The sequence below is a fragment of the Buteo buteo genome, chromosome 7 (assembly GCF_964188355.1).
Source record: "Buteo buteo chromosome 7, bButBut1.hap1.1, whole genome shotgun sequence".
In the NCBI taxonomy this organism is placed as follows: Eukaryota; Metazoa; Chordata; class Aves; order Accipitriformes; family Accipitridae; genus Buteo; species Buteo buteo.
Window position 1 is genome coordinate 11,831,512 of NC_134177.1, and position 22,661 is coordinate 11,854,172.

At 42.5% G+C, this 22,661-nt stretch overlaps 1 protein-coding gene across 5 annotated transcripts in view; it reads right to left on the minus strand.

Moving 5' to 3' along the window:
- The window catches only part of DIS3L2 (DIS3 like 3'-5' exoribonuclease 2), a 197,739-nt gene that overhangs the window by 153,317 nt on the left and 21,761 nt on the right, over nt 1-22,661 (minus strand). For all 5 annotated transcript variants that reach the window (XM_075031552.1, XM_075031553.1, XM_075031551.1 and 2 more), the window contains 2 exons: nt 18,589-18,642; nt 11,476-11,577 (listed from right to left, as the gene is read on the minus strand). In XM_075031552.1, coding sequence (XP_074887653.1) covers nt 11,476-11,577; nt 18,589-18,642 — 156 coding nt within the window. The remainder of the gene's footprint in view (nt 1-11,475; nt 11,578-18,588; nt 18,643-22,661) is intronic.

Sequence of the window (22,661 nt, forward strand, 5' to 3'; positions counted from 1 at the left end):
CTTTTTTTTATATCATAATTCTATAATGTACAGTACATCCAGCCATGGACTCAGCTGGAAAAACACTTTACACTAAAAATGGTCAATGCAGTTTAAACAAAGAGCATTTCCTTGGGTTTCTTCCTAGCCAGGACATAGGAACTGTGCTACACACCTCCTCACATCTGCAAAGGGGACAAGATTTTCTTTAATAGACACAAAGGCACAGAGCTGCTGATTAGAGGCAAGTATTTAATCTCCTCCTGGTCCCTCAGGTCACCCAAGTGACATGGATCAACTTATGCTACTTTTATATAAGAAGTTAAGGCTGAGGCAAGGTGCAGGGCATGGCATTTGGGCCACGAGGAGGGGTAAGAGGGAGCACGCCCAGCCTGTTGAGCAGCAGAGGTGTTGAGGCAAGTCGATGAAGACAAAAGGATCCGGATGTGAAATCTCTGAAGGAAGAGTATTTGACAAATACTTAGCACTTTCCAAAGTAATTGATCCTTAGCTGGTGAAACCACAGTATTTAATCAGAGAGGGTGATATGCCAGTGTTGGGAGCTCTATTTCCTAATACCACAAAAGCCCTGCACAAAGACTTATGTATATTTTGTTGTCTGCAATTTTGTACAACGCCCTTTCCTCCAGCACTGGTCCTCAGAACGCATTATACATTGTTAGAGGAGATTAGTTTAACTGCAGATTTTTTTTTTTTTTTTTTTCTTTCTTTCTTTCACAAAGCACTTAACAGAAATCAGTGCTTGGGAACTGGAGCTCTGAAGCACAGTCTAACAGTTTACTCACGATCATAGCAACTAATTGCTCAAAGACAAGCCTCAGGCCCCAGGACCATTCCCATGTCACTGGAGTTGGCTGCTGCAGTGATGCGCCACTCATCCCCAAGAAACCAGTGTAGTTAACTAGCTTAAGTGGCTTTGCTGGTGCAGGAGGGTGGACAGCTGAATAACTGACCACTGGATAATGCTGACTCCTTCAGTGACAAAAAGACAATGGGGGGGGGGGGGGAATCCATTTTGACATGTGGTAGTGGTTTTGTTAGCAAAAAGTCTGCCCAAGGTCTCAGTCAGCTCATAGGAAATTACTGTGTAGACAGAGACACTGCCCTGACAAGGCCAGCCTTCCCCTCCCAGCCCTTCCTTTACTTGACACTGATGGCTGCCACCACACCTAGTCTTTGGGCTCCGTTATATCTTAGCCACTGATAGGAGTCACTCCATGGGAAAGTAGGATGGTGGGACTAAAATGATGTCAGGTACCATGAAGAACATTTTCCTTTTTTGCTTTACAAACTTTTGAACCTTACAAGAGGAGAGCCATCCGCTGCTATGCTTTTTTTTTTTTTCTACAAACGAATTTTAACAATGCATATCCTGCCAGGAAATGTTACCATGCATTAGTGATAAAGCGTTACATAAAAAGGTAAATTAAGTTTCCAAGACGCGAATCTGAGCTGATAAACATATTACATCCACAGTTCAACAACTGTGCAGAGAAGAAAAAAGAATAAACAGTTTTAGAGAAAGCTTCGGGAATATGGGTGAAAAAACAGGAAGAGTAGATAAAGTAATGCCATGCTGTCAAAACACTGCTTGGACTATGCATGAAGCATAGCTACCAAACTAAATCAGATTAAACTAATGGCCATCCATTAACCTTGGGTACGTCTACATGGTACAATACAGACCCAAAGAGGTAAGCTCAAGCACCAGATGGCTTGCCAACACAGCACTCACCCATGGCATTAGACCCCCTGCTCAGCTAGATAAATAAACTAGAGCCAGATGAGCCATTTATTCTCACCCAGGGGCAGCAGCGGTGGTGATGCTGCACAGCTCTTCAGTACCGGTGGCAGCAGCTCTGCTCCAGGCTGGGTGACGCAGCCAGGCGCAGTCACCAGAAAGATCGCTGGTACATTCCCTCTGGATACTGCTCTAATATGGAGATACTGAAAGAAATTAGCAGGGAGGCCATACACTGCCTCTCTAACACCAGCAAGCCAATTACACATTTAAGGGATAACTGCGAGAACAGAAAGGCATTTGCAAAGCTCCACAGCTGCCAGGCTGCTTTGCCAAGAGTGTGAGCTTAAAGGCCAGGGGACGGTACTTGGTTAGAAAGAGACTGTGTTGAAACGGGCAGCAAGCCGTTCCCAAGGCGGTCAGGCTGTGCAGGGCATGGGTCCTGCAGCATCATTAGATGCAGCTGGGCTCTGCATAGATTTGTTGTGGGTGGGACCCTTTAGAGAGGATGCTTGTCACCGGACAAGCTCTCATCCTCGCACTGAAGGGAGAAGAGCTACAAGTCCAAAGCTAAGCCAGACTATCACAGCAGTTGTAGTTACTACAAGGGGCTACAGCTGCAGACCTGATCTGCACAGAAAATAAAAAAAATAAATAAAAAAAATTTAAAAAAAAAAATCAGACAATCTGACATCAAAAGGGGTGATAAAACCCTGGAGGAAATTCACTTTACCGGAAAAAAATCAAGTAGGGCATAGAGATGAGTTACCTGGCTACCGTACTTAAGGGTTTTACCAGAACTCCCTGTGCCCCTGAACAGTCATTAGGTCAGGAAGAAAGAGAAGCTGCTGAGATAACCCTCCCACTTCACACAGCTCCTTGGGACTTTCCCCAGACAGCACCAACCTGGCAAACGCGATGCCATGAGGGATTTAAAGAAACCACAGGAAAAGAGATGCCAATTTCTATAGAGCTTACAAACAAAAGTAGCCAATCTCATTCCAACAAACAAGCAAAAAGCAAGGAGAACAGAACAGAAGTATGTCCTGGCAGCTAGCTAATTAGCAAAAGCATTACAGTCAGGACTTCCAAGCACCAACAAGAACTAAGCAGGATATACACCTTTATGCAGGATTTTTTTCAGACAGAACAGAGAACGATGTCTGGGGAATTCTTCGCCAGTCACTTTTTGCAACCAAAATACACAAGTGCTAATTAGATCATGCCAAGTGTTCATTTTCACACTTCTAAAGCTGCTCAATTAAAAGTATGTGTTTTGGCACTGCTCTCTGTTTCAAAATAATTTAGACAAAGCTAAAAACAAAGAAATGCTTCAAGCCCAGAAGGTGATACAGCTGAAGATGGATGAATCATTAGCATACTGGAAACCTAAAAAACTCATAAGAGACATACACAGACCTACATTCATGAAACAGTTATTGCCTGACATGACAGAACACAGAAAACAAAAACAAACCAGTAGAAACAGTGAGAAAGCAAGGAAACATATAAATGTGACTGCCTTTTTCAGAAGGGTTAGTAGATCAGCACTCTACCCTGCAGTATTTTCCTAGAGTGGTTACCAATATTTTTTAAAATGCCTCCGGGTAGTTAAGGCTGGGATAAAAACTTGAAAGTGCAGATAAAATCTGGGACCTTCAAAAACCCACACCAGTTGTTTTATCAGTGAGCACATACTGAGAAATTATGTCAAGTACACAACTACTGAAGCAGTGAGGAATTTGTGGGAAAAGATAATCAGGAGGAATTTTAATTTATCTTTCAGTGTTTTGAGTGGCATCTCTTAAATAAGAAACTTGATTGAAAGCATCACTTGCAATTCTTCAAGATGTTGCAGAAAGAGATGCTGCCACCGTTACAGGTTCCAGGGCATTGATTTATATGTTAATTGGGTGAAGGATAATACCAAGTAGCAAGCAAGTAAGACTTCCTATGTTAGCAGGGTTAAGAAAACTGCTGTTGATGCATACAAATCACTGGCCTCCTTTCACTGCATGATAGTGCACCAAGAATAGACTCATTCCCAGTTCTTGCGATGAGCCTAGCAGCTAGGACATCAGATTCAGAAATTTGAGAAGGGAATCCCCTCATCCCAAATAATGTCACAAAGCTAGGAGAACAAGGAGTGGGAGGCCAGGAGATCTTCGCAACCTGGCTACACTTTGCCTCGTCTGGAAGAAGACACAGGAACAGTGTTTGGGATAAGGCACAACCATCCCAGCCCTTTGAAGCTGGCAGCATGCTGATTCAAAACCTAACTGTTAGACTTCAGAGAACTTTATCTTGGATAGTTACAAATTACCTTGTGTCAACAACAAATTTAAGGCATCCCATCCCTGATGACATATATCTTCCATATCTCCAAAAGCCATGTGGTTGTAAAAGAAGTCCCACATCTTGCCCCAAAGAACCTGTCATAGAAAAATCTCTGTCACTCCTCCAGCTGCTGTAATTCTTCATTTACATAAATCACCTCTATTTTAGATTCCTTGTTCCTCTGATTTATGGCTTTGAGAAAAATAAATATGAGTTAAGGAAATAAGGGAAAAGAGTTAATGAGCCAACTTTAGTAGCTTTGACCACATGTAAATACTGCAGCTAATTGTTTCTCTGCCAGCTGATAATGAGAACAAACATGCAAATAGATATGTAGCACTTTTCTTCAGAACTTAGGACACGATCCAAAACCACCTCACTTAGGTACTTTAAAGATTAACAGCTTTTTAATGTCATAGTAGTTCTTCATTTCTCCAGCTATCAAGCTAAATTAGGGGTACAATGTCCTTAAAAAAAAAAAACCACATAGTATAACATTCATTGTACAAATATTAGGCCAGATGGGAATTTTATCATCAGTACACTTTTTTTAAGCTTTTCTCTAATCATGTGGACCTGAAAGAAACCCAGACTATTGAAAATCTGGTCAGTCTTTCAAGAAAGCATTTATAAAAAGTTAAGTGAGTTTAATGTGTGTGACATTCCAAAAAACAATCCCATCACAACAACAGGTATCCTGACTCACTCTTATAAGGTGTGGGCTCCAAACACTCATGTGATATCATTAAATAAGTCTCCAAACTGGCAAAAAGCAAACAGTTCTAAGAAATACTAATTCCACAGGAACCAAAAAGTAAGAAAAGTCCAAAATGATAGTTGTTATATAAGAGATTGGATTAAGAATAATCTACTGTGATGTGTGCATATTTACAGAAGACTTGGAAGAATAGAGTTTAAAACAATCACTTGAAGAAAAGTTTGTTGTTAAAGGAAACAATTTGCTGTACAAGATTATATTCATGTGACCAAGAAAAAAAAATGAACAGGAACAGAGATCAGGTATTAAATGTAGGCTTGACTCCTATTCTAAAGTAAGATCAGATGCCCCCATGAGCACTTCCTTCCATTCAAGATGTAGCTCTTCCAGGAACATCCACTGAAATTTAGTGGTATCTCACACAGCCTGAAGTCACCCCCATCACAAGGGGCTTAATCTGCCATTACTCCAATGGGGATATAACAACTGACTACGTGAGATGAATGATTATTTAATGCTTGACTGTTCACCTAAGGGTAACGTTTTTATCTTATTCTGCATCTGCGCAGCCCAATCACATCTGCAGTGTAATCCTGCGCTGGTAGGACAGGATGCAGGCAGTCAATAAAAAGAAGCTTGCCTTCCTACCTAAACAATTTGCCTTCTAATATCACTCTTACCCAGCACAGGAGGAGGAGGAATAAAAAGGACATTAGATTGTTCAAAAACTCTGTACCTTTCTTGTGATTTTATTATTTGGGATCCTGGTTTTGGCTTTCTGATCAGAAAGACAGAGGCAGGTATTGACAGGAAAGGTCCTTCTCAGGAAGGTAAGGTTGCTTGCAACATCCGAAAACGCTGGTATTTCTGCCTCCTTGTTTTACACATCCAGGGGGAGGCAAAGGATGAACGCAGCACTGGGTCACAGCAATCTCACACAACCCAGATCATTATAATTATTTTATCATTATATACACCATAAAAAGCATGCCAGGTCTTGCTATTAAAACTCACTGTGTTAAGACGTTGGTTGATTCACTTCAAGTGATATTTGATTAACAAAATGTGAAAGCAACATCTGCAAGAAGAGCAAATGTAATGCCACATATGTCTCAGTCAGCAAGACTTCCTATTTTCTCAGCGTTTTTGCTATCAACCTGTATTGCTGTTCCATACCCAGCCAGTTTGGAGCTAAGCAAAGCCTGGAAAGAGCCATGCCACCTCACAGCGAAGGTCCATCAGACCCGGCAGTGTGGAACAACATGTGGCCATCCAGAGAATAGCACAACCAGAAAATAAGCATGTAATGAAGCTTCTCCAGATTCTACCAATTTGTGGTTTGGGGATTTTCCGAGATGGGGTGGGGAGTGCATGCACATGCGTGCGACCATCAACTTACAGCCCACACTGTAAAGTCTACAGCAAAACAAATTAAAAAAAAAAAAACAACTACCCTTCCTCCCTACAGCATCCATCAACCTTTCAGATTTGCAAGAGCTCTGCTTTTCTGGACATCTTCCTAGCCGGCTTCTTAGGCTTCCCACTTTACTCCTAGATAACATGAATTACACTTGAATGTTTTCGGCGTGCCAGAACACTTACTATTTCAATAATGACTTCTCCAGAACCTTTTTTTTATTATTATGAATGTAATGTTTCCAAACAACATTCTTGATTGCTAAGACTCAAACAGTATTGCTGTGATAACCCTCTAAGAACCCCATCTCCTCCTGAGTTACTGTTATCCTTGCATTAGCTGGGAGATTTTGAGAAGAAACTGACTCTCAGAAGAATTGTTGAAATGAATCGTTATTCACCAGGGCAAATCCAAAGCTAGCATCCCCTCTGGACAACTAATGGTTCATAGGTTTTCACCAACAGTTGGAGGCAGTGACTTGCCTCTCTAATAAATTATCACTATAAATGGTGATATTTGTGATGTCTGCTTGAATCAAATTGTACCTTCTCTGAGTTTGTTCATAATTATGGCAACAACAGTCACAGCTGGGAAAAGCGAATCGTAGTTTATGTCTTTTGTACAGAAAGTGTTTAAATATTTATCTCTGATATATGGCTCTAGAAGACGCAGCTCTAAGATCTCCTGCTGCACCGTATTGTATCTGACACCTCAGTGTTGAAGAGAACATGTGCTTTCATGAGCTATAAAGAATTACTATTTCCATCACTTTCGGACACTTCATGACTAAAATGCTGGACCCATTATCCTATTATCCAGCAACGCACACTGTACGTAAGTGAGCAGTTCTACATCCTTGGCCTTGGAGACCTTCTGACAAGATCAAAAGAACCAGATGAAAATAGTGCAAAGGAGCACTTTAAGCTGAGGGGGAAATGATTCATGAAACAACAACAAAAGATACCACTTGCAGGCACTGCTCTCTGAGATGCTGGCAGGTTAACCTGTCATTTTTTTATGTACATATATAGTATATGGTGTTATTGTTTTAATATACCACTGCTGCAAACAGATGCAGAACTGGAGATCTCTCTGCATATTGTAGCAAGCAATAGGGGGTTGGACCCCAAAATTCCTTTCAGGCAGTTTTGAGCAGCAAAAAGTCCTCATCTGGGTACTATTTTCAGACTAAGACTCTAAAATTTCAGCCATAGCATGCAATGCGTGAGACGGTTGTCATGAAAAACATTCCACATTATAAACTACTACTCTAAAAGCACCAGAGATTCGGCCAGGAATCTAAGCCCCAAGTGATATCAAATGACTTATTATGCTATTTCCTTCTACCAAAGAAATTACATCTTGCAAGAAAAACCAAAACAGATATCTGAAATTAAACAAATTCTGCCTGGCAATTAAGAGACAGTAAAAGAGCAAAAAGAGGCTGCAAGGAAAGATGGGTTAGGTTTATCCTTTATACTGACACGTTGCTTCCCTCCTTGATGAGCCTGAGAAATATTGCTGTAATCGTCATATCAACATTTCCTTGCCTTCCAGTAATTATGCCACTGTATAACTGAAGCTCCTGAAATTGATGTAAGCACAACTCCATAAAACATAATAAGAACCCATGGGTGGAAGTTAAAGTAGTGAAAATCAGTCAAGAAATAGAGCATCATTTTTCTTCTTTATCAGAATAATTGACAAGGACTGAGCTAAATCCTCTGTCACTGGCTATCTTTTATTGTGACGTTCTTCCAAAAGATAAAGGCACAGATTCAGGGAAGCCCTACAGCTTGAAGTAAAGAAGGGGACAGTCTAGCTAACTGCAACGATACTCTGACTTCATTTGCTAAGAGTAGGTTAAGTACCTGGAAAAACAGTCTAAGTCAAATACCTTACTTTGCAAAAGCTAAATATTTGAAAGTTACCATAGCACCTCAATATTCCCAAGATGTAACACAAGAGGACAGGAGAGGAACTTCTGAAATAGAGCCTCCAAATGTGGTCACCGCAATGCATGCCACTCAACCCTGGAAGGAAGCCGATGGCCACCTTCTTCAGTAGTGCAAGATAACAAATTTAGGGGACAAAATGTCTCTCCCTCAAGCTGGTGGTGCCACACTGAAATTCTTGGCTCTTGATCGGAACTAATAGTAAGCACAGAAATATGAACTGACAAACTGATCATCACTGAACAGCAAGCAGCTCTCCCAGAGGATGTATGAACAAACAGAGCTTTAAGACCAGACAGAATAAGCACAGGGAGGACCACAGTAGCTCATCCAAGCACTTGATGCTCATGCCGGGAAGGATACAATGTTGAGAAATTCAAGCCTGATAAATTTCCCACAACTGAGCCAGGAACTGAAGGGCTGGAGGAAGAAAATATTGCTGTCCCTCTCAAGAAGGTATTATATAAAGTATAATCATACATCTAGAGTATTTCACCATCCCCTTATATTTCACTGTGGCATTTATACCTGTGTGTAAGGTATCACCATTACAGGCTCAGCAGAACACAGTATATCCCTGGAGAAACTATTCTCCAGACGGTGGTGTTCTCTCACAGGCACTTGACCCACAAAGACTGACTCATGGGTACAGGGCAGCTCCCAACTTTCTCAACTCTTCAAGCAAACACAGATTGCCCTATCCAAAATCCATAGTTTTATCAGTCACATGTTTTCCCCCTTCCTCCCATTTACACACATAAATTGAACCAAGGTTCCAGCTAAGTCAAGTCCTGCCGTTACTGGGATGCAGCGTTACACTGTGACTTTGCATGAAGAAGTCCATGGCAGGAATCACCTGCACTAGCAATGGGAAGATCTTCCCCCAGAGCATCCAGAGGCAATCCAGAGTGCTTGAAACTCAGAAGGCACAGACCCGTCACACTGCTGTAACAGCAACCTCATCTTGTGCAAGACACTGGTTTGCCAGCAAAAAACCCAGCTCAGCTCTTGGTGGAGCACAGACTAATGGGTTGGGAATAGTGAACCATAAAAATAATCAGTACGCGCATCTCAATCCTAACAAACCAATATGTACAGAGCCTGTAAAGTCTCCTCTGAGAGCATCAGTTACACCATATATCTGATTTACATTTTTCAAGGAAATAATTGAAGCTGTTCAGCTTGTTCCAAAGGCCCAACGGGAAGGAGAAAACCCTCAAGACACCTATGTGGCAGCTTTGCAGCAGCATGAGACTAAACAAATGGAAAAACCTAAAATAGGTTGCGACAGTTTATCATTAATCAGTATGAATTACTTGGCAGAATGCAGGATCTTTCAGTGCAACTTAGTGGCACCTTTCCCAAAGAACTAATACAAACATGAGTGCATAGCAAGAGATTCAGGGAGCAGGGGAAAAGGGATGTCATCGCTGATTAAGTTGCTGATGGCAAGAAACAAAAAATGAGACAACACAGGGCAGCACCTGTGTGGCTGAAAAACATGACTGGCATGTTCCAGCTACTTCATTTGGCAAGGTTAAATTCACCATGGAAGAATCATAATCATACTACAAAATGCTAAAGTCTTCTGAATTGCCTCCTTGCAGTCAGGTATCACTTCTCCACCAGTTCTATTTATTCCAGCATTTGCCCAGGACAGGGAGAATATTCTGAACCCTTCCTCTTGTATGCATGAAAGAACATTACTGTTGGATATATGAAGGGGGGGGGGGGGGGGGGGGGGGCGCGTTATCTTTATTTAGAGCCAGATATAAATGGAAAACTGCAGACAAAGTTTCCAGCTCAGGCAACCTCTATCAAGCCTACAAAGAAGCCCTTGTGCTGGCAGGTCCTGGCAAAGGATCTAAGCACCCAAACTATTCAATTTTTCCAACTATATGAAATGGTCTAATACAAAAGATAATTTACGTATATGGATTTGGTGATCCAAACATATAGTAATCATCACAGATTTAGTGAACTCTGATTTGGACTCTTGAATAGGTATCAAAGAAATTTTGCTTTGACCTTCAGAGTTGGTTTTCAGAGGTTACATAGATAGCAGCAGACCTCTTTCCTATATTTGTATATGGATATCCTTGTAGTATCTTAGACCCCACCTATGGTTGCCTTTTGCATAAGGTAGTTTTGCATTTACATGTGTCAATAAATACTTAGGTCATTTACTCATTTTATGCATACTTAAAAGGAAGAGACAAGTTCTAGTATGTTTCAAACCATCACTTCCACTGACATTAGATTTAAACAGAGAAGGTAGAAGGTTCAACAAACGACCAGACTGAAGACCTTACATTTGCAAGCCTAAAAACACATAACTTCAAACAAAAACAGGCAGACAAGGTAAATAGAATGAGGAAAAAGCACCAGGCCAAAGTAGTTCAGACGAGTCCTCACCCTGCTGTAATAACCTTCACTATTACTTTTGCCCCAAAGATATACAATAGTCTTTAAATTCTCAAGAAGAGTTCAAAAACCATGTTTGGAAAACAATTCGTGGCAGTTTTGTCATGCTTACGTGTGAAAACCCAGGTTAAAATTGCTAACTGTAGCTTACATCTCGCAGCAACTAGAGAAAAGGAGTAAGAACTTTTCTTGCATAGTGGTGTTAAAAGATAAACCTGCAAACAAGATAAAATTATCCAGATGTTTGAAAGGACTTTGAGTTTGATCAGTAAAAGAAAAAAAAAAAAACAAAACAGAGTGATCTTAGTGAAATTCTCAGACATGAAAATGAAAAATGGATTGTCCCACATTTGCATTGCTCCAATCATTTCACACATTGTTCATTCATGTAAAGAAGGGTATTACCACAAAATCTGGAGCTGTGACAAGATAAGCTTTCCATGGACTGACCACCCACAAATTAGAGAGAGTTAATCATTACTAAAGCTTTGTGAGCAGCACTTATCAAATACACGAGCAATTGCAAACACCTACACAGAACTATCCAGTGCCACAGCATGAAGACAGCTAAATAACAGGTATCAAAAGTCACCTCTGACAACCATGCTTTGAACCAGCCTTGTCACCAGCCTTGTCATCAGACTTCTCCACACAGTGATAAAGAAGGCCATTCCATGCAAAGAGTGAGGTTTCAACACTTTAGGTATCACTTCTTCCAAACATTGTAATGGATAAATTATTCTAATGTACTGCAGCATAAACCACAGTTTAGCTAATCTGATTTGTAGGAAATTCTCTCTTCTCTGTCCCAAGCCTTAAGTTTAGTGAAGAAAACAATAATAAGCTCTTTCTGTCAAATCACAGTAAAATATATTGAACTGACCTTCCACTGTTCCTTGGGAAGCAGTTTCACTATCACGATGTCACCATTCAGGGCTCTGTTGCGAGCAACTACTCCATCAATAAAGATATCGCGAGTCCCATCCTAGTCAAAGAGGAAGAAAAATAAATGCCAGACCAAAACATATTAAATTACAGTTGTTATGAGATTTAAAACACTGTCATCAAAAAAGACACAAACCCTGGTGAGATAAACATCCTGCAGTTGTGCACAGAAATGAAATGGATTCACCATATGCCTTTCAACACACAATATCTTTCAGCAAATGAGCTCTTTTGTATGTATGTGCCAGCACAGCAGTTCCACACTATTTGCACGCTTGCAGGGCTATGATCTTATTGGCACCACGGAGACATGATAGAATGTCTCGTATGACTGGAGTGTTGGAATGGAAGGGTACAGGCTCTTTAGAAAGGACAGCCAGGGGAGTTGAGGAGGGGGTGTCACCCTCTATGTCAATGACTAGCTGGAGTGCATGGAGCTCTGCCTGGGGATGGATGAGGAGCTGACCAAGAGCTTCTGGGTCGGGATTAAAGGGAGGACAGGGACAGGTGACATTAGAGTGGGGGTTCACTACAGGCCACCTGACCAGGAAGACCAAGCAGATGAGGCCCTCTATAGACAGATAGGAACAGCCTCACATTCACAAGGCCTGGTCTTCATTGGGGGACTTCAACCACCCGATATCTATTGGACGGACAACACAGCAGGGCATAAGCAATCCAAAAGGTTCCTGGAAAGCGTTGATGACAACTTCCTTCTCCAAGTGACAGAGGAGCCAAGGAGGAAAGGTGCTATGCTGGACCTTGTTCTCACCAACAAGGAGGGGCTGGTGGGAAATGTGAAGCTTAAGGGCAGCCTTGGCTGCAGTGACCATGAAATGGTGGAGTTCAAGATCCCTCAGGCAGCGAGGAGGGCGCACAGCAAGCTCGCTACCCTGGACTTCAGGAGAGCAGACTCTTGCCTCTTCAGGGATCTCCTTGGTAGAGTACCATGGGATAAAGCCCTGGAAGGAAGAGGGGCTCAAGAAAGCTGGTTAATATTCAAGGGTCACCTCCTCCAAGCTCAGGAGCAATGCATCCTAACAAAGAGAAAGTCAGGCAAAAACACCAGGAGGCCTGCATGGATGAACAAGGAGCTCCCGGACAAGCTCAAACACAAAAACGAAGTCTTCAGAGGGAGGAAGCAAGGACAGGTAGCCTGGGAGGAATACAGAGAAATTGTCCAAGCAGCCAGAGATCAGGTTAGGACAGCTAAAGCCCTGATAGAATTAAATCTGGCCAGGGACATCAAGGACAACAAGAAAAGCTTCTATAGGTATATCGATGATAAAAGGAAGACTAGGGAAAATGTGGGCCCTCTCCGGAAGGAAACGGGAGACCTGGTTACCTGGGACATGGAGAAGGCTGAGGTACTCAATAACTTTTTTGCCTCAGTCTTCACCGGCAAGTGCTCCAGCCACACCACCCAAGTCACAGAAGGCAAAGGCAGGGACTGGGAGAATGAAGAGCTGCCCACCATAGGAGAAGATCAGGTTCAAGACCATCTAAGGAACCTGAAGGTGTGCAAGTCTATGGGACCTGATGAGATGCATCCGCAGGTCCTGAGGGAACTGGTGGATGAAGTCGCTAAGCCACTATCCATCATTATTGAGAAGTTGTGGCAGTCCAGGGAAGTTCTCACTGACTGGAGAAGAAGAAACATAACCCCCATTTTTAAAAAGGGAAAAAAAGGAAGACTCAGGGAAGTACAGGCCAGTCAGTCTGACCTCTGTGCCCGGCAAGATCATGGAGCGGATCCTCCTGGAAACTATGCTAAGGCACATGGAAAATAAGGAGGTTATTGGTGACAGCCAACATGGCTTCACTAAGGGCAAATCATGCCTGACAAATTTGGTGTCCTTTTATGATGGGGTTACAGCATTGGTGGATAAGGGAAGAGCAACTGATGTCATCTACCTGGACTTGTGCAAAGCACTTGACACTGTCCCACACAACATCCTTGTTTCTAAATTGGAGAGACATGGATTTGATGGATGGACCACTCAGTGGATAAGGAATTGGCTGGATAGTCACACTCAAAGAGTTATGGTCAACGGCTCAATGTCCACGTGGAGACCACTGATGAGTGGTGCTCCTCAGGGGTCAGTATTAGGACCAGTGCTGTTGAACATCTTTGTCGGTGACATGACAGCGGGATTGAGTGCCCCCTCAGCAAGTTTGCCGACGACACCAAGCTGTGTGGCCCAGTCAACACACTGGAGGGAAGGGATGCCATCCAGAGGGACCTTGACAGGCTTGAGAGGTGGGCCCATACGAACCTCATGAGGTTCAACAAGGCCAAGTGCAAGGTCCTGCACATGGGTCGGGGCAATCCCAAGGACAAATACAGATTGGGCAATGAGTGGATTGAGAGCAGCCCTGAGGAGAAGGACTTGGGGGTGTTGGTTGACAAGAAGCTCAACATGAGCTGGCAACGTCTGTTTGCAGCTCAGAAAGCCAGCCATATCCTGGGCTGCATCAAAAGAAGTGTGACCAGCAGATCGAGGGAGGTGATTCTCCGCCTCTACTCTGCTCTCGTGAGACCACACCTAGAGTACTGTGTTCAGCTCTGGGGTCTCCAGCATAAGAAGGACATGGGCCCATTGGAGTGAGTCCAGAGGAGGGCCACGAAGATGATCAGAAGGCTGGAGCACCTCTCCTATGAATACAAGATAAGAGAGAGTTGGAGTTGCTCAGCCTAGAGAAGAGAAGGCTCCAGGGAGACTTATTTGGTCTTTCGGTACTTAAAGGGAGCTTACAAGAAAGCTGGAGAGGTACTTTTTACAAGGGTATGTAGTGATAGGACAAGGGGTAATGGCTTTAAACTGAAAGAAGGTAGATTTAGATTAGATGTAAGTAATAAGTTCTTCACTGGGAGTGTGGTGAGGCACTGGAACAGGTTGCCCAGAGAGGTTGTGGATGCCCCATCCCTGGAAGTGTTCAAGGCCAGGTTGGATGGGGCTTTGAGCAGCCTGGTCTAGTGGAACCCCCCCCATGGCAGGGGGATTGGAACTAGATGATCTTTAAGGTCCCTTCCAACCCAAACCATTCTATGAGTCTATGATTCTATGCTTCAAGACAGAGCCAAGCCTTCGAGATGTATTGTCTGCAAGCTCTGCTCAGTTCCTCTACAGTTACTCCTGGAAATGGGTAGAGAGTTTTCTGCAGTCACAGCTCTTCACACATTCAGTTCCCAACTCAACCACTCAAAGCTATTGCTCAGAACATGTTTACAAGGCAGTCTCTGCAAAGCGCCCTGTGCAGAGCTGCCTGCTTTCTCCTGGTGAGATGGGAAAGCAGGGAGACGCAGCTCCAGGATCAGCAGGTCAGTTGGTGAAGGTGGCTTGGAGAGTGGCTGGGGATGCAGTCTCTTTTTTTAAAATGAGTTAACACCACATATTCTGCATTTGGCACAACTAATGTTAGAAGAGATTCCAAAAAATGATGACTACAGATGCCAACTGCAAGCCAGAAGATCTTTTACTGTAACAGACATGTTAGGACACCTTCTCTCAATACTCTGGGTTAACATCCTTGCACAAGAGCCTCTACTAATTGTACACACTATGATTATCCACTCCAGACATGTTTGGCATTCAGATAATCTAGATTTAGCTTGGAAGATTTTCTTCATGGGGTGAAAAAAGATGAAGTTTCCTGAAGATGCCAACACAAAGGTTTTAGTTTTTAAAGGATTGCCAGTTTTGTCTTCTTTTCTGCTAATTATTGAGTGCTCTTGCTGGTTTCATTTCTGTTTCCCCATAATCCAGCATATAAAAAATTCCATGTGTCTGTTTATAGTGCCATGAATGTGTCAAACAATGTGAGCATTTAGTATCAACATGAGCAGTCAACAGTTTTTCTAGAGAGCTATCTTTGCATAGTTTTGAGGTACATAAAAAGAGGATGAGCTTCTTTAGATTACTACTTCATTGTCTTTCAATGAAAAAAGCAGCCTCACAAGAATTAAAATCTTAATCACAACTTTAGTTGCTTCTCAGATACACACTCCCAAGTCTCATATGCTTGAGTACATCCAATCAGAACTACCAGTGTGCTCAGTCTCCAAGAAAAACTTCTTTTATAACCTGAAAACATGAAGCCCTAATATCACATAAATATCTTTCTCTGCTTAGATACCAAAACAATAAAACGGCAGAACTCTGCCATGATGTGAAACTAAGGCTGTCCTCCAAGAGACCAAATTACTCTTAGAAAGAAAAGCAGCAGCAGCTCAACAGCTGTGTGAAAGCTGCCTCCCATGACAAGATGCAGAAAAATTGCAAAGCCTCTTGGACCAACATAATTCAAATTGGAAACTGTTCTTTTCAAAAAGCCAGATTTTTTACACATGGTCTTATTCCTCATTTCTCCCCACGCTCTCCCTTCTGCCCCAACTCTTTACCTAAATCGACCACATATATAAAAAGAAAAGTTCAAAGTCACTTTTTAAGAAAAATGTCGCCTTTTTTTTTTTTGCCTATACCTGTAGCTGCTCTGCGCTGCAGGACACAGGCTGGCATTCACAATAATTTATTTGTTCTACACTTTTTTCCTTCTCTCCTGTGTCCAAGAAAACACAAGGCAGGCCCTTTCCCCCACCCCTTGTAAAGATGCCTGATGTGTCACACCACCTAGTTAAAGCTGCATCTCCATACTCTGCAAGAATCTTGTCTTGAATTGCACTGTCACCCCAAACAATATACATATACATTATATATATATACGTACACACTTATATGTGTGTATGCACACCTATTTTACAGCAGTTAATTTCAATGCCAGCAACAAAGTTCTAATTAGGAAATTGCTGTCAGTTTGGGTTTTGTCTCCAAAGAGAAACATTTCTATATCTTGAGGTCCAGGCTTATGATTGTTGGGTGAACTTATGCACTTCCAAGAACACTTGTGCATCCCACTTTTTTCCTTCAGCGTCCCCTACTCTGTACAGCTAGCACTTCAGATTACAAATGCAATTAAAATGGCACCAAATCATGACAGAACACTATCACTTGCAAAGTCTCAGCTGTCCCTGGGGTGCATATACTGCGTTGGCCGCAATGGCTTCAAGACTTCTGCAGCCCCCTCCAAGGAGCACAGGGTTTTCCTGCTCCATGGCCACCTGTGAATGTCACCAGCAGTGCTCTCTATCCCCCTCTGACAGGAGGGAGATCTGCAGTGCTTTCATCTGCTCTGAAAGTGTCTTCCACAACCACAGCACAGCCACAGTCACTCCATCACTCGTGCTCAGCAGTATAATTCTTCACATTGACAATGTCGTCATTTCAAACCACACTACTGTGTGCAGGGAAGACACGAGATGTGAGGCAGAGATTTAAATGCTCAAGTCCATTCTCTGGGTTGCTTTCAAAAGAAAGGCCCAGCCTTCCCCTCAACTCTTCATGCAACAATGAGACAAGAAAACAGAGCACATTTGCAGCAAGAAACACCCTGGGACTTGTGGTGTTAGAAGGTGAACAGCTGTTGCATTTGAACTCCATGAAGCCATAGCCAAGTCAGAGCTGAAGAGAAAGGGGTACAATGCCCTAGTCAACAGCAGGAGAGAAAGGGTGATTTTTCACAGCTGCAGCTTTTGCAGCATCTGGCAATGATGGTAAGTCCTGCAGAACACGAAGGCTGCAAACCCTCCATTATGGCAAATAATGTTATACGAAGGATAAGTTTCCTAAGGCATCTGTCTTAAAGTGAAGACTGTGTCCACACCAGCCAGAGTCATCTTCATCCAGGTGTTGATACTGCTTCTTACCAGGGACAAGGCTGGTTCTGGTATTCAGCTCCACAAAGGGCAGAAAAGTAGAAAAACAGCTGAGATAACAATTCTCAGCTAACCCTCCTTAATGTATGTATTCCTGCAGGCAGAACACCGAGCAATTGACTGCACAAGGCAACAGCCGGACACTAGTGGTGATAAGGGGTAAAGCTTCACATCCAATTAAACTCATGTGAGTAGCTGGATTTCTCATTTAACCTTGCATTTTGTAACTTCAGAGAATATGTTTAACAGCTTACACTTACCACACCTACAAGGACACCTGTAAAGGAAGGATCACAGTTCCTTACACACACAGTTTCACTTACACACACAATGCTGCTCTACTGATGTACCAGAGAGCTGCTCTGTACTTCTTCCTCTAGTTAATCTACTTTGTGCATCCCCGACCTTCCTCCACCCCTGTAATGCCAGTCTTCTCTAACAAAGTGGGTTCCAAAATGTTATCCCAAATCAACAATGTGAACTGACAACGCCACAAATTTCAAAACTTTCAATCCAAGCCCCAAAGCAATAGCACTGTCAGTAGCAGGGACAACAAAAGAGTCAGTGTTTCACTGTCTCAAGGCAGGCTCTGCCTTCTCTCCCCCACACCAACAAAACGTTTCAAATATGAAACTTTCTCTCATTGACAGTAACATTTTGACCAAGTCAGTTCCAGATAAAAAGCTTTGGCTGTGCCAGCTGTGAGGTCACCTTCCCTACTGGAAGTCCCTGAAATTGCAAGAGCCCTTCTTTTCTGTCAAAATAAGGAAAGACAAGAGAAGAGGTGCAAACCAGTCCCATGTGACAGAAGGACATCCCAAGCCAACCAAGACACAGTCCGCGCAAAGGCGGGCACATGAAAAGGAACCACGCATATTATTTCTGGAATGACTTTTCGAATTAGCTCATGCAGCAGATCGAAAATGGAGAGCATATTTGTTTAGGGAAGATTAACTTAAATCAGTGGAAAATCTATAAAACCTCTGCAGCCATAAACCAAGGGTTTCCAATTACGCTATCTGGTGGTCCTCAAACCTGACTTCAGCTGGCTTCTGTGGGACCCAGCAGTATCCCCAATTTCAGCACAACCTAAGTAAGTAGTTCTCCGAGGTATGAAAAAGCAGGATTTGTTTGGGAATATTTGATTTAAAAGAAAATCCAGATCATGTTCATTTATTCCAACTCATTCACCTCTGAGTGACCTTTCGTGCACAGCATAACTCCTATCTTAATGCACCTTTACTTATGAACTTTAAAGCATTATAAAATTACACTTACTGGAGATGGAATGAAGGCTTCATGGTACTTCTTAGGATTTATTCTCAAGGGTCCCTTAAAAAAAAAGAGAAGGAGAAAGATTATGCCTGAATCTTATTAATTTTATATAACATCAGTTAAATTAGAGAGCTGTGGGTAATATATCTACTGTGAAACATGAGAGATACATCTAAATTTCCATTATACATTTCAAGTCTTGACAACTTAGCATCCGAGCAATTTCAAGCCAAAAGGCAGTTTCATGATAGGCTTAAGCTGATCTACTGCAGTCTGTCATCGAAGAGCTGTTGAATCATTAGTTGTTGCTGCTACTGGGTGAACTGAGGATCCAAGACCTCTTGTTCCCTTCACACATTTTCTGATGAGCATCCACCAACTTCATTAACAAACAGCCAATAGAAACAATTTGGTTTGCTTTGTTTTGGAAAAGCAGAATGTTGGGTTTGCTTATTTTGGAGGACAGGAGGAAAGAGGAAGAGCTGACCTGCTGAGCTTACATGGCAGCAGGTATCAGCCTTATGGGGCTTTGGCTGCTTAGGCTGTTCCTGCAAACAGAAAGTAGCAGTAACTCTGTGATAAAGCACATTCCAAAGAAGAATCAAAAGGATTTTCCAAAAACAAACATTGAAAGTCTACAGGATTAAATTCTCTTTAAACATGTTTAAAGTCAAACTATCTTAAATACATTTGAAACTCCATGGTCTATCTATTTCTGCTTTGTTACCTGCCAACTCAAAGCTCAAGTCACCTGCAACAAATTTGTATCACTCCTCCAAAGTAAATCAAGGAGTTTTGCTGCTTGCGCTCAGGTCCATCCAAGAGAAAGGGAGAGCCAAGCAAGGACTTACAGGCTATGCAGCAGTGCTGTTCCCATCGCAAGAGGGTCCTGGGAATTGTGGTTCAGGTGACTGCAGTTAAAACTGAGAGCATTTTATTCTTATGGAAATACCACTAGGTATCTGCCTTCAGACAGGCTTCTGCTTTGAGCTGAAACTTTAAAACTTTCTCCACTTGTGTATTTGAAATAACGTTGGCCAATTTGTTATACGAACAGATTCCATCTGTTTGCACTTCTGTGTTAAGCAATCATAGGAACCTCTCACAGGAATTGCTTCCTTAAAAATTTACTGCAGCATATAATTTTTTTATGTATTCTGGGAAACACTCAGACGATAGGAAAATAAAACTGATTACATGTGAAAGTTTTGCTGCCTTGAAGAAGAATTTGGAGATTTATGAAGGTTTTCTGTTGTTTTTATTTGCTTAAGTTTGGAAATACCAGTACCATATATTCTATATTCTTTAGGCATTATTTGAATACTTTGCTGCGATGTCTTATTTTGTGCCTTTTGTAAGTTGTATTAACAAGCACACTAGCCACATGGCAGGCCCAAACCAGGACAACGGCACAAAAACAAAGACGACCCACTGGGAGCAACCCTGGGGATACTTTCTGCTTAGGCAAAGTGAGAGCTAACTTGCTGTCATCAGCCTCTATTAGCACTGGTACCCACTGATGGAAAACTCTCAATGGTCTTTTTTCTCCCCTTATTTCCCAGAATCAGCCATCAAAAACAATACACTGTGCATAAAGGAAGCTGCGATGGAGAGAAAGGAAAAAAATGAAAAGGGATGGTTGCTCTGCTTGACAACGAGTCAGACAATTCCCATACCAGCATCTACCCACCAGCACAAAGCAGATGAGGGGATATCCTGTGTTACTCTTCAGAATCCCCTTGAATAGTTTGGGACAGCTGTCAATCAGCCAGGCGCAAATGTCCATTATGTGCATGAAAAAACAGGTTTTGTGTCCATGGCCCAGAAGGCACCAGAGCAGCTACATGCACATGGATGCCCAGCTCCAGCAAACACACAGAGGAGCAAAGTGTTACCATGTTTACCGTGCAGCAGGTTTCTCTACATTTTATATGCACTACCTAATTATGATCAACATTAGAATTCTTACGTCAAGGAGCATTAAAATACTTCAGCTCTTTCCTTTAAGCAAGGAACTCCCAAAATTTATCTTAGAAAGCAGATGGGCCCTATTATCTGTGCCTATGAAAATCCTATTTACAATGTTGTACATTTCACGCTGTGATATCATATCTGGAACCAGTCACTCTCCCCATCTGCAATGAACAACTGTTCTCATATGTGTATTAGGGGGTGAGGATCTGGCTGCAGAGTCTCATGATGTCACACTAATGTTGTATTATTTTACAATTGCTTGCAACTAATAGCTGCTATATTTATCAGTGTTTTTATGTCAGTAGGGCTTTGTTTTGAAAGGGAAGAGAAGGGTTTGCAGGAAGGTTTCTAAAACACTTTTGGATGATTCAAGTCAGCTTCACACATACTTGCCAAAAAAGTTTCTAACCTTATTGAGCTTCCCCAGCAAGATACATAAAGGTCATGATTTCTCAAGTTGCTCTGCTAGAACCAGGGCAGGCAATACTCAGACTAAACTTCAAGCATCTCAAATCAAGCAGTTTATAACAGCTATCATAACACATATGCCTAGATTCATTTGTATGTATGAAACACCAAAGAAGGTCAGGGTTCAAGTATCTGCTTGCTACCAAGGCCACCTTTGAAAAAACAATCCATGAAAATTAGGGAAACCCCAGCCTTCATACCCACAAAAGAACAGCTTTCCAAGAAAAACCACCCTCTTAACAGCAAAGCAGGCTCTGCACCTCTGTACGCTGTGCACTCTCGCTCCGCCTGAACCCAGCAGCCCTGCAGGGAGGGTCTGGGAGACACTGGAGGCATGGGGCAGACATGAGTTTCTGGCTGATGCTTCACAGGATGATTATGGTCCCTTGGGTCAATGTTCCTTAATACATAACCTGACTTCATCTGTTGTGTATAGCCAACACCATCTGCTTACGTAACTACGCAGAAGTTATTCAATCTTGTTTGCCTTCAGATCGGCCGATGTGATTCCAACCAACCTGATACGCTTGGTGTTTGCTCATTGCAGACAGTTTTACAGGTGGGTAAGTGGGAAGTCTACACACTCCTAAGCGCCTGAGCTCAGATGCCCTTTCTTATGGGAGGACACTTCTCCACACATTGCATGATTAAATGAATCCAGGAATCCCACAGGGCATACTTCTCCATCCTACTTATCAAAAACTGAGTTATGTCAGATACAGTACCAGAGGCCATTAAGACTAATATCATTGACAGACGTCAGCACCCATAAAGATAACACTTTTGTTCTTCCTGATCTAGAACTGCTTAATCTTCATGGTACTCATGTTTTATCTGAGCAATCTCCACGTCTCCCAGTAGTTTCCATGGGTAGGGCTTTCAGGAGCATTTAGCTGCGTAGCTGTATTGCCATGTTCCAGCAAGATCCTCAGAGTTCATCGTAGGGGTCTCTCTAATGGATCTCTCAAGTTCTCACACAAATATATGCAGATCCAGTGTTTCCAGGGTGCTCCAAGGGATGGCCCCTGCTCAGAGTCATGCTCTGTCTGGCTAGCACTCAAGTTTGCTCAGGACTGTCAAATTCAGACCAATAGGTTTGTTCTCCTCTTCCACAGGCTCTTGTGGAGCATTTCTGCAGGTTACCATGCCAGAGCAATGCCCTGCTTTGGAGGATTAACACAACAAGTATTAGTTCACTGTGTCTCTTGCCATTGTACAGAACAGTGCTGAGTATTTGCTCATTCCCTAAAGTTGCTTTCAGGATCTCACCTATCCTGGTTGAGACTGCAATGATGAATGGTCTTGATGAGATCATAAGGATGAATGAGCTGAAGATGAGAGATACAGAGCAGGGATGCCCATGATCAGACACTCAGCCCTAAATGATTAAATCCAGCTTCTACAGCCTCAACTGTTTCCCTGGGATGTGGAATTGGATGAAAGGAAAACAGCCTAAGAAAGCACATGACTCCTCCAGTTACGCAGCACATGACCTGGAGTAGACACTACACATTTACAAGAATTAGGGATTGTTTTGCCAGAGAGCATGCAATCACAGGTCCTCTGGGACTCAACATTTCAATGGGATTCTCAGGTAGTAGTCATAGTCTGATGTGCCTCATCTGCAGCTGCAC